The sequence below is a fragment of the Molossus molossus genome, unplaced genomic scaffold (assembly GCF_014108415.1).
Source record: "Molossus molossus isolate mMolMol1 unplaced genomic scaffold, mMolMol1.p scaffold_m16_p_10, whole genome shotgun sequence".
Taxonomy (NCBI): domain Eukaryota; kingdom Metazoa; phylum Chordata; class Mammalia; order Chiroptera; family Molossidae; genus Molossus; species Molossus molossus.
Genome location: NW_023425345.1, coordinates 94,664,692 through 94,677,314, shown reverse-complemented (window position 1 = coordinate 94,677,314; position 12,623 = coordinate 94,664,692). Strand labels below are relative to the sequence as shown.

The 12,623-nt window shown below is 57.6% G+C and overlaps 1 protein-coding gene across 1 annotated transcript in view; it reads left to right on the top strand.

Annotated features, from left to right (window-relative positions):
• Positions 1–10,858, top strand: part of CACNA2D4 (calcium voltage-gated channel auxiliary subunit alpha2delta 4) — a 116,008-nt gene extending 105,150 nt beyond the window's left edge. Inside the window, 10 exon segments of the mRNA XM_036250900.1 lie at positions 3,194–3,264; positions 3,639–3,714; positions 4,143–4,195; positions 4,460–4,515; positions 4,803–4,823; positions 7,263–7,380; positions 9,069–9,181; positions 9,450–9,532; positions 10,203–10,263; positions 10,266–10,858. Coding sequence (XP_036106793.1) covers positions 3,194–3,264; positions 3,639–3,714; positions 4,143–4,195; positions 4,460–4,515; positions 4,803–4,823; positions 7,263–7,380; positions 9,069–9,181; positions 9,450–9,532; positions 10,203–10,263; positions 10,266–10,303 — 690 coding nt within the window. The 3' untranslated portion in view covers positions 10,304–10,858.
• The last annotated feature ends 1,765 nt before the right edge of the window (positions 10,859–12,623 follow it).

Genomic DNA, 12,623 nt, shown 5'->3' with positions numbered 1-12,623 from the left:
TCTGCGTCCCCCTGCCGTGTGGCATGGCAGGCTCACTGCGCGGCAGGGGGTGGAGTGGGTGCATGAGAAACCTCCCTGCCCTGCACGTGCTTCTGAACTTGCCCCTTCGGCCCCGCCCCTCACCGCCTGCCTCAGCATGTCTCTGGGCTTCTCCGCACTCTACCTTCCGGGGCCCGGGGCACCCTCATTTGGGCAGCTTGAGTTGGGTGAAATTCAGTGGGTCACCTGAACCTTGAGACGGCAATGGCAGCAGAGGCTCCCCAGGACCTGGTGCCCACCCCTCCACACTCTTCTGGGCCCCACTGTGGGGCCAAAGGCACTTGTCAAGAGACCGGGCAGCTCAGGGGACTCGGACTGTTCAATGGAAGGAATGAATGGGTTACCCCCACCCAGGAGCTGTGCACAGTGATTCCACTCCAGTCATTCATATACTCCTCACCCCCTTAGGAGGATGAGTTTTCCCGTTTTTAGAGAAGAAACTGAGGCTGTCCCCAGGTATGGAGGCCATATAACATTTGCGCCGTTCCTACACCAGAGTGAATCTTTGCCTTAATTCACCCTCTGGTCCCCCGAATCCCTGGGGACAGCAGGCTCACAAGGCACGGGATCAGCCCGCGCCCGAGGCTGCTGCTGCTGCCACCAGTTCTGCTCGCGGCTGCCACCTGCCCTCTCTCCGCTCCAGGCTCCTGGGGCGCCTCCCAGGACCTCCCCTCACCCTGCCTCAGTGCATATGGGAAACTCAGGGAGCCCCAGGCCCTCTGCCCAGCAGCCCAGGGGACCACTGCGGGTGTGTTGGAGACCCTCAGTGAGGGCGGAGCTGCCCCAGCACACCCAGCTGGCCGGGGGCGCTCCCAGCGCCCCTTCTGCGCTGGGGCTGCAAAGCCCTGTGGTCCCCCCCTGCTGTGCTGGGTGCCCCTCCACGGTCAGTCTGCGGGGCCCACATTGACCGGGTGCCCAAGGTGGAATGGTTGGACCTCGGCTTTGCTGATTTAGGAAATTCGATCAGTTTACCTGTTTGAGGCACTGATTCCCTCTAAGTTCAAATGAAACTGTGTCAGCTAGGAATTGTGTTCTACTATCCCCACAGCAGTGACTTAAGCAAATGAAAGGTGATTTCTTTCACAAAAAGACTGGATGAAGGCAGCCCAGGCCTGGTCTGGTCACCAGGTGCCTCCATCCTCAGGGTCACAACCTGGGTACAGGAGCTCCTGCCTTCTTGTCCACTTTCCAGACAAGAAGAAGGCACCTGCTTGAGGTGCCCCTCCGGCAGAGTCATCACCCTTTAAACACATTCCTGGAAGTCCCACCAAGACTTTGCTCACGTCATTGGCCAGCCCCAGCCGCAGGGGTGTCTGGGAAGTGTAGTCTTTTTGTTGCACATATTGCTACCGTAATTATGGGCCCAGCACACTTCCACTACTGTAATTAAAGTCAGTATCTCCCTACCAAAGAAGAGGAGGATGGATATTCTCTGCAGAGGGACACATCCTCAAAGTCAAATTGTTTATTTACAGAGGACACATTTTTTCCAGTGTCTAGCAGTTTGTCTTATTTTATCCTTCTCAGAATCAAGTGTCTAAACCACAGGGTTTTTGGTGAATAAGCCTAAAATTAGGGAGGAGAAGGGGACAGCCTCATCAGGAGGTTCCAGTCCCCCTCATTGCACTTTCCCTGGGAACAGATCACACACACTCTTCATTCATCCCCTTGTCGGTTCGCACGGACCTCCCTCCAGCAGATGTCACTGAGCAAAACCGTGAACAGGACACTGTGTGGTCTGTGGGGAGCAGACTTCAGGCGGCTTCAGGGCTGCCCTGCATGCCTCTCACCTTCCTGCTTGCCATCTGTCCCTGAATGTCCTTGACTCCTGCGTGCGGGGCCCTGCCGTCCACAGCCCTCTGCAAGGCTCCCCTCGGGCCCCGGTCAGAACACCTGGGCCTCCCAGGCACAGAGGGACCAGAGCTGACAAGTCTGACTCCGTTTTCCTCCGTGTGCTTTTGTGGTCAGTCTGTCAGCACTTAGCGCAGAGAAGGAGCATCACTCTGACTGGAGATGTGAGGAAGGAAGGACTTCTTAGAGGGGGATGAGAAGGGCCGCTTCTTGGAGTGAGGACTTGGGGAGGGTGATTGAGGCAGGGAGGGGGCCCCAGTGTCTCCTTGTCATTCTGGCTGCCACTTACCCAGCCTTTGCTGTGGGCCAGACACTTGGCACACACTATCCCCATCTCTTCAACAACCTGCCCATGGTCACCGGGCAGGGGTGGCAGAGCCAGGGTTTGAATGAAAACCCAACACCCAGGTCCCAGCTCTCTGCCAGGCTGAGGACCAGCAGGAGCTAGAGGCCGGCAGGAGGGAGGGGTGCAGCCATGAGGCGTGGGGTGAGCTGACCTTGCTGGCTTGGAGGACGCCCAGCATAGTCAGGTGCTCACCCAGTGTTGACAGGGCACTGAAGGGGGGAGGGGCGTCCTGTTCTAGGGAACGAAGAAGAGAGTGACCGGATCCCAGCTGTGTGTGAGGGAGACTGTCTGGCAGCAGTGACCGAGGACCTGGGCCCGGAGAGAGCAGTTACGAGGGCGAAGTGGCTGTGGAAAGGACAGGGTTTAGGTTAAGTCACTGTCCATGGATGGGATGGTGAATGACAGAGCCACAGGACACTGATTGGCTGGAAGAGGGGCAGGGCGGGAGGGAGGGCAAATCAAAGGCAGCCCCGAGTTCTGAGCCCGGTTCAGCTGGCTGATAAGGATGTCCGCTAAGAGACAGACCGCCGCTGCTGAGCCTCCTGTGACCACGACCCGCAGAAAGAAACACATTGTACATCTGAGCCATCTCACACACACACACGCACACACGTCAAGTTCCAGAAAACCCGTTAACCTTGCCGCAGGGGGTTCACACTGACCGTTCAAAGGAATTCTGTACCTTAAAAAAAATGTAACTGCAAACCCTAGATTGATTTCATAGATGACTAATGGATGCGACTTCGAGTTGTAGAAGCTGAGATGAGACCGTGGCAGGGTCCGGGTTAAAGGGAGGGCAGGCAGCGGAATGGATCCGCTTGGATTACGTCAAGGGGCATCTGCAGGGAAAACCCAAGTGGTAGCTAAAGTCTGGAGCTCAGAAGTGAGCCTGGGCCAGGGTGGGGGGGTTAGAAGTCCTCACCCTACTCGCCCTCTCTCTCTCTCTCTCCCTCACAGATGGGAAGGTTTCTGGGGGAGGTGGACGGTGCTCTCATGACCCAGCTGCTCAGCATGGGGGTATTCAGCCAGTAAGTGGGCCATGCTTCTCCCCATCTGAATACTCACAGAAAAGGCAGGATCTGATGCTACATGGTCCAGACAGATCTCAGGATCCTGACCTCAAAAACCCACAGTGAGAGCCCCCAAAGTGCTCCAAAAACAACCTTTCTGAAGCCAGGGACTTGACATGAGGGGAGGGGCGTATGGTCGTTGGGCCCTTAGGAGACATTCCACCTTGACTCTTTGTTTTCTTTAAAGCAAAGTACAGAAATGTGATTGTTGGCATGTCTCTCTCCTGCTCCTGGGTGAATAAGGCCCTGGGGCACACACCCTGGGGCACACCCCCTGGGGCAGGGGCAGGGGCAGGGTCTGGACTCACCGGTGTCCTGTCTCTGGCTTTCAGAGTGACCATGTATGACTACCAGGCCATGTGCAAACCCCCGAATCACCATCACAGCGCAGCCCGGCCCTTGGTCAGCGTGAGTGTCACCCCAGACCGCCACTCTGCCAGATGGCCAGCCCCCACGAGTCTCACCCAGCCTCAGGCATCGGGCCCCAGGGCGACCTCCGGACTGGCCGAAGTCCTCTCCCACGCCTGCCCACTCCCACTGCAGCCCTGTGGGGCTGTCCCGGGCCTGGCGGAGCAGTGTGCCCACACACGTCATCGGACCTTAGAAAGCCCCCAAGAGGGTGGTCAGGAGGAGGCGCTGCCTGGCCTTCTCGCTGGGCGTGGCGAACCCAGGACGTCTGCCCTGCAATAGGAGTCGCTCAGATAACTCAACTTTCCAGGCCTCGGCAGAGGGAAAGAGTAGGGGTAGAGGGGCAGGAGGGGGTGTCTCGGGGTTGTGGTCTCGAATGGAGCACTGTCTCTAGCCTGAGGTTAACCGTTTGTCCCCCTTCTTCCCAGCCCATCTCTGCCCTTCTAGCTGCCACCAGATGGCTGATGAATGAGCTCTTGCTGTGAGTGGGGGGATCTGGGATGGGGGTTGGGGGACAGCGCCTGGGGACTTCAGGCAGGTGTGTCTTCTGGAGGAGCCCAGAGGAGGGAAGGTCTGGGGAGGAAGTGTCCTGTGGGGGGGGCTCCCCCTTCCTGCTGCTGCCAGGGCCTCCTCTGCTCACTCGGGGACCCTCAGCAGGGAAGGGATGTCCTAGGGCAGGGCTGGACGGGGACCAGCTGGGAGCTCCGTGCTCCAGCCTCAGGTCCCGACGGGTGCTGGTCCTCAGGTGGCTGCTGGAGTGGAGTGCCTGGGGCTCCCCGCATGCGCACAGAGGGGCCGCGGGTGAGTACCCACTGCAGGGCCTGTGCTTGGAATCGGTGTCATTTCAGTCAGCCAGTTGGAAACATCACCTGGGGGGGGGGGCTCTGACAGTTCATCGCTCATCTCATCCTGCTGGGCCTTCTCTCATCACCTTCCCTCACTCCGGCTCCCCCACCTCCGGGTGACATCTCACCATCGCGGACACACTGCTCCGTGCAACATCACTCCTCCCATGTGACATCCCACCTGTGACCTCTGACCTCCCGCGACATGGGCCCACCCTGTGCTGGGCCCCACGTCCTGGGCAGCCAAAGCTGTCTTCCATCACTGTAAGTAGCACCCACTGTGGAGCTGGGTGCGGGTTGGGGGCAGCACGGAGCTGCGATGGGCCTGTCCTCGGCTCTCCGTTAAAGGGGTGCATTCGAGAGGGCTGAGCTGCCTTCACCCTGGGGCGCCCGAGGGCTGAGGATGTAGCCCAGATTCCAAACAGGCCTGCCCCGGGGAAGATGGAACACCAGCCGTCTCCTCGGGGGCATGTCTACACTTCCGAGAGGAAGGGGTGACGTGGCTCGGTGGCTATGACCACGTGCAGGTGACAGCCACCAGCTCAGGCGTCCCCCGAGCCCTCAGCTCAGGGTTGAGGGGTGGCAGGCAGTGACCTTGCCTGACCCCTGGGGCACTCCTGGGATAGACCTCCAGCGACCCCAAAAGCCTGACCACAGATCGAAGAACTGCCCCGTCCACCAGTTAGGACGACATTTCCAGGAGAGTGAGGCCCCCTGGTCTTCACCTGCAGAGGGACGTGGTCCCTCCCACTCCCTGGGGCCCAGGCTCCTGGACCACCCGGATGCCTGGCCTTGGCCGGTCCTGCTGCAGCCCTGCAGGCGAGGGACCCTGTCCCCCCGCCCTGCCGTCCAGCGCCAGGCGACACGCCCACCCCCCTCCCCCCAGCATTCGCTTCCTGAGGGACAGTCATTTGCGCCGCTGGCCCTCTGGAGGCGTCCTCGGACCCTCCGCTCACGTGGCCACCCCTGCCCTGACTCCAGGCTCCTTTTGGAAATCACACCCCAGTCTTCACGGGACCTCTCTGGGGGCAGTTCAGTCACTGGTGTTGGTGACAGGAGCCAGGAACCATGTGTCACCACCCATTCAGAAACAGGTCCTCCTCCCCTCTGCGAGGGAACACAGGGTCAGGACAGAGCTGCCCCTGTCTTCTCTGCCAGCAGCCGCTCTTACAACAGCTGAGAACGAGCGCCCGCGCTCCGCTTCAGTGTCCGGTGGCCAGGGAGCCCCTCCGCCCTCCCGGCCCGCCCGCCGGTCAGCCCGCCCTGGGTGAGCGCTGGGCCCAGGGGCCGAGGGCCTGGGTGCGGCGCAGAGGGTGACCCTGGGGAAGCCACTCAGCTGTGGTTGTTGGCATGGTTACTCCTACTACCACTGAGGTGACCTGCCCACACAAAGTGGCTTGGCTGACCCGGCAGACAGGCCACCTGAGCCGCCCCTGGGCCGACGCCCGAGGCCCTGGGCCCGGAGGACAGGAGCCAAGTCCAGAGCCTCTGCAGGGTCAGCCAGAGCACCGCTCGCCAGTGCCCAGGGGCCCGGAGGGTGGAGCTCAGCAGCCACCCTTAAAGGGCAATGTGACCTTGGTAGCCCTGACCATGTACAGACCCCACCGAACCCTGTGGTGTTCCTCTAGCTGGGACTCTTCTCCCTCCAGACTCCCCCTCCTGCCATCAAAGTCTGGTGGGATGTTTCTGGGCCTGGGGCTTAAGGAGACCTGCAGCTCCCCTACTAACTGTGTGTGACCCTGCAAAAGGTCACATCTACAAAGCGAGGGAATACCACCTTCCCTGCCTATGTCCCAGACAGGCTCAGAGAGCAAACAGAAAGGCGTGGATAGTGCCTTGATGAAATAAACGAAATGATACTGCTACTTTGAACGGAAATCACGTCCTTCAGCCCGGGAGCTGGCCTTTGTGTTCACTCCCCTCGGGAGCAAACGTGGGCCGTCCAGAGCGGGCTACCAGGGACCCCACTGCCCTCTGGGTCCTTTCGGGGTGACCCCAGGTGCACCGCACAGGCATGCACTGAGGGCCCACAGGTCAGCTGTGAGCACCAAGGACCCTGTCCGTCTGTCCCCCAGCCCCTGGCAGCCGGGCTGGCCCTCGCTGCTCTGCCCCCTGACCAGCAGGGGGACAGGAGAGCGGCCCAAGGCTGTCCCCAACCTGCGCTTGCAGAGCACCTTAGCTGAGAAAACGTCGCCTGTCCAGACTGAATTGGAGGGGTGATGGGGTGAAGGGGCTGAGTCTCCCCAGAGCCACACCTGGGCACTCTGATCACCTCTGCTTTCCTCAGACTGCACACTGAGGCCGAAAGGAGCCTCGAAGAAGGTGTCCCCCCACCTCCCCACCCAGCTCACAAGGAGGGTGCAGGCTTCCCCAGGCAGGAAGCGGCTTTTGCAAGGTCAGGGGGCTCGTGTGTCAATCACACACGACTGACCCCCCGAGGCACCCTGATGCCCAGTCTGCTGCCATTTCCACTGCGACCTACTCCGCTCCTTGGATTCCGTTCCTTTTCCCTCCTCGTTTCCCCCCACCCCGCCCCTCTCCATGTTCCGAGAGGGGTCATCTGCAAACGGACTGGGGGCATTTCATTGTGTGGAGGCCACACCGGTCCTGGAGGTGTTGAAGCCGATCCCTGCAGGTTGTGACCTCCAAGGCCCTCCCATGTGATGGTGGCTTTTCTCTCGTCCGCACCTCTGTGCCCCTCAGCCCACAAGCACAAGAAACAGGACCCGCTGCAGCCCTGCGACACGGAGTACCCTGTGTTTGTGCACCAGAGGGCCGTCCGGGAGGCCAGCGGCATCATCGAGTGTGGCGCCTGCCAGAAGTAAGGCCCGAGGCAGCTCCTCCGCCCCCAGCCTCGGCAGGGCTCAGTCCCTCCAGGGGTGGTCTCCAAGTGGGGAGAAAGCAGGGGTGCTCCAAGTGAAAGCCTCCCCCACCCCGGGGTCTTTGTTTTGCACTCTCCTCAGTGAAGGAAACAGGCGGAGGCAGAGGGTGAGGGAGGAGGCCAGCTGGGGACAGTGGACAGTCTGCTGTGCAATGTCAGGGATCTAGGGAACGGCGGTCCCGAGGCCAGATCCTCGTCAGCAAGTCCACCCCCACGCCAGGCCCAAAGCCCTCCCAGTCAGGAAAAAATGGTCTCACAATTCAAGTCTCACTCACCCCTGTGCAGCAGCTGGGTGTCAGGGCCACGCAAGCTGACCTCCATCGTGCAACCTTGGAAGGCAAGGGCAGAGCGGAGGAAGGAAACAAGTCGGCGCCCTTAGAACCTGCCTGTGAAAGGGGAAGGCTCACGGGTGTTCTCAGAGCGGGTGGGCTGGTGCCTCCCCCCGGCCCGCAGCCTCCTCAGCAGAGGCCGTTAGATCCAACCGGTTCTCCAAGCCCGGCCCAGGGAGGCCTGAGCGACTCTCCCCTGCTGACTCACACCCTCGACCTCGGGGACCCTTCCCTGGGAAGTTCTGTCCTTCCTGATCCAGGGGGCAGTGGGCTCCTCTAGGGTGTCCCCTTGGCAAGCCTTGCCATTCACCAAGGGCTCCTTCCCCGGATGTCCTTGGGGGACCCCAGATGTCAAATTCTTTTCTAGTTTAACACCTCAGCCTTGGGTGTCAGACAGAGACGGGTTCCCATCTCTGCCCTTGTGTAATGTCAGGAGGGGTTTTAATTGAACACAGCGGTTTTCTTGGGACTATTGTTACTTGTGCACTTAGCTCAAAGGCTTGTTGTAAGGATGGAGGGAATGGTGTGGGGCAAAGCAAAGACTTTAGAGTAGACAGGCTTAGGTTTAGAAAGTGGCTCTGCTACTTCCTGGCTGTGTATGTAACGCTGGGCAAGTTACTCAGCCAGTTCCAGCCTCCGTTTTCTCATCTACAAAATGGAAGTAACAGCAACCTCATGCAGTGTGGTGAAGGTTATGTACACATGTACGTATGTGTGCGTGTGCATGTGCGTGTGCATGTACATAAAACCAACCATTCCGAGGAAGATGCTCATCAAGGGGCAGTGGTTATGTAATACACCGGCCAGGTGCACAATAGGCCTTCCATACTCCTGGCTCGCTCCCTCCTCGCAGACTCCCGGGCAGTACGCAGGGGCACTGTGCCACCTAGTGGTCAAGGCTGAGCATTGCATTTCCCCCATGGCCTTCCCCCACCACGTTCACCCAAAGCAAGGATAGCCACACATCCCTCTTTACTTGGCACACTCTTGATTTATGCCTGTCGTCCCTGCATAGATTAATAACAACTCCTTTCACTCTCAAAAGTGTTCCGGTTTTGACTTCCTCACCTTCTCCCATCTGCTAGGAAAGAATCATTTGCAATGGCTTGTGGGTAAAATAAGCCAATAAGCCTGGCAGTTGCCCAGGGCTGTTCCTGTAGCTGCCCTGACCTGACCTGCCTCGTGGTTCCGTTTCTTCCCCGCCACGCCAACTCTACACTAGAAGTGTCCCCACCCACCCCAGAAACCCAGTGCCAAGCCTCCCATGGATCCACGGCCCCACCTCTCTCTTTGCGGCAGGATATTCGTGATGCAACAGATACCTCATAGTAACCTTCTCCTCCTGGTGACAGACCCCAGCTGTGACTGTAGCATCTTCCCGCTCATCCTGCAGCAGGCTACAGAAGTCAACTATATCCTTCCAGTTTCCAGGATGTGTGGGGTGAGGGGGGATGCAGGACAGACTGAGGGGCTCAGATTTTGAAGGCTGACCAGCACCAACATCCCACCCTCCCCACAGAGCATCGTTACTTGTTCTGCAGCCCTTCCCCCAGGCCCTCAGTGCTGCCTCCTGCCCCGGAAGCAAGGCAGCTGGTCCCACCAGAAGTAGGCTCCTCTAGAACTCAGTCTCCAGGGTCAGCTCCTGTCCTGAGCTGTTTGCCTTAACAGTGACTTCTGCACATAACGCCTCCATCAAGTGTGACAGAATGCGCTCCCAGAAGCTCCGCCGGCGGCCAGATTCCTGTCATGCCTTCCATCCAGAGGTGGGGGCTGGGGTGAGGGGTGGGCTTGGTCTTCCTCCCCAAACCCTCAGCCCTGTGGCCGTGCCTGGACACAGGGATGCAGCTGCACAGGCAAACCTTCATGCACGCCCATCGAATGTTCAGTTAACCAGGGTCCCAGGTCCTAGATCCCAGGGTTTGAGCCCTCAGTGCATCAAAATACAGCTTCCCCATATTGTCCTGATGGCCGCTGCAGTTAGCTCCAGGTGATCTCAGCAGACAGGAGGAAACCATTATGTGAAAATAGTAATGGTGACCAACACTTACTGAGCACCCGCCACGTGGCAGAGCCCGAGCTGGCACTGTGTGCACGGTACTGTCTCTGCGGGACATGGCTGCACAGTGACCCACCCAAAGGTGCTCTCAGAGCCAATGGCTCCCCTGAAGTCATTCTAAGAGGATGAGCCACAGTCACTCCAAGACGGGGCAAGCAGAGAAGTCCTAAGCCCAGCTCTGGGTCTGTGTACAGCCCCCAAAATGTACGGGGTCTAAGAGAGGGGACAGTGCTTCCTCCACTTTCTGAAACCTTCCTTTCCCCAGGTTTTTGGCCCCTATTAGTCGCAGGGACCCCCACCCCACTCCCCGCCTCCTCTGGCTGGAGTGGTCGCCTCATCTGAAATGCTGCCCCTTCATCTCTGCTCTGCATTCGCAGGAGAATGCCCAGGACTGTGGCGGCGCCTCGGCCACCTCCGCCTCGCTCCCCCTGCTCCTGCTGTCTTGTGTGCTTGGCTGCTGCTACCCCAGCTGCCGTGACACTCACCCCGTCCAACCTCGGTTTTGACAAGGTGATCCTTCCAGATACATTTTAAAGAGTCAGCAACTAATGTGGGAACCCAGCTCACTACAGTTGGGTTATCAGCCAGGTCTGGGCTCATCTCAGTCTTGAGCTAATGGACCCTGCCTCCTGAAATTGCTGGATGAAACCAGAAGCCACTACCCAAAGACCTTCCAGGGCGCCTGGAGCCACCGCCCATCTCAATGGGCATCCTCCCCTTCCTCCCTCCTCTTCAGGAGCCCAGTGTGAGCTGAACCTGGACTAAGACAAAAGGATTTAATCTACTCTCCAGAAGTCCAGACTCAGCCAAAGAAAGGGTCAGCTATTTCTAATGAACCTGGTTGGTCTCCAGTGGAACCCACGGACTTAAAGATACCGAGAAAGAGGAGCAGAACGAGACCAACAATACCAACAGCAGAAATGAGGTCAAAGCAAGAACAAGCCCCTGCCCAAAACATAACTGCCTCAAAGTGAGATGCATGGTGGGGGCACCTCAATTTCCTTCTGCTGCTCAAGAGTTCTAACTGTGTGTGTGTGTGAGAGAGAGAGAGAGAGAGAGAGAGAGAGAGAGAGAGAGAGAGCGCACGTGCGCAGGGAAATGACTAATGGAAAAGACCCAGGTTCCTTTTACACCAACATGGTTACATATGATGTCTGCAAACTGTTGCTATTAAAAAACTTCTACAAACACCTTTGCAAAGCCCTAATGTAAAGGAACATCTGCATCTCACTAAGAAAAGGCACTGGCCTGGCCGGTGTGGCTCAGTGGTTGAGAGCACTGACCCAGGCACCAAGAGGTCACTGGTTCGATTCCCGGTCAGGGCACATGCCCAGGTTGTGGGCCCGATCCCCAGTGGGGGCATGCAGGAGGCAGTCAATCGATGTTCTCTCTCATCAATATTTCTCTCTCTCTCTCCCCCTGTCCCTTCCTCTCTCTCTAAAAATTAATAAAGGAAAAAAAACATTTTTTATTATTTTTGTTACAGATGTTTCTCCTCCCCCCCCCCCACTAATTTCCTCCCTCCCCACCCTGTCCCCAGCTTTGTTGTCCATGTCCATTGTTCATGCATACATGCATATAAGTTCTGTGGTTTATCTCTCCCCCACCACCCCCTCTTCTGGGGATTGTCAGTCTGTACCCCACTTCCACGTCTCTGGGACTACCCCATTCCTCAGACTGTTATGTTCATTATATTCCACAAATAAGTGAGATCATGTGGTATTTGTCTTTCTCTGCTTGGCTTGTTTCGCTTAGGATAATACTCTCCAGGTCCCTCCATGTTGTCTCAAAGGATAAGAGATCTTTCTTTCTTACAGCTGCATAGTACTCCATTGTGTATATGTACCACAGCTTTTTTATCCATTTGTCTACTGATGGACATTTGGGCTGTTTCCAGATCTTAGCGATTGTAAACAGTGCTGCTACGAACATGGGGGAACATATATTCTTCCTGATTGGTGTTTCAGGCTTCTTAAGGTATATTCCTAGAAGTGGGATCACTGGGTCAAATGGAAGTTCGATTTTTAATTTATTGAGGTAACACCATATTGTTTTCCATAGTGGCTGCACCAGTCTGCATAAGGAAATTTAAAAAAAAAAAAATAGAAATAATCATTAAGTAAAGAAAAGAAAAGAAAAGGCCCCGAGGGGGAGATGCACAGCCTCCCTGGAAGAAGGCGGTCAGCGCGGCAGCAGGAGGGCTGCCCAGAGCAGAGTCCCAGGGAAGAGCAGCCCCTCCCGGGTCACCGGGAGGGCTCCAGAGGGCTAGCTCCACACTCCCAGGTCCAGTCCCAGTGGTCTTTCTGTCCGCTGATCTACAAAACAGACTACCTGGCTCTGCTCCTGGGGGTGGAATCTGGGGAACATCTCAATTTGCGGGGCAGAGCCCACCAGGAAGGGAGACAAATTTGGGAACTCGCCCTTCACATACAGTCCTCCAGGGTCTTGAGGCCCTGGAATTTCTCCCCCCTCCCGCTCAGACCTGGCTCCTGAGAGACAGCAGTCTCCACTGTGAGAGTGACATTCAAGGCAGACGTGTGTAGACGTCCTGGCTGGCCTCAGCCCGCTGTTTAACCAGCCTCCACCAGGCGGTCTAGCCCGGTCACAGGCAAGGGCGGCGCGCAGGGCCTTGGGGGGCCCTTCTTCTCAGCCCTCCACACTTCAAAGTACAATGTTCCCACCAGTAATTGGCCCCGCTTCTCCCGAGTACACCAGCTCAATACAACACATTCATTCTATTTGTAAAATGCCTTATACTATCAATTATACAATGTTACTTCCATGAGCACTTAAGTCTC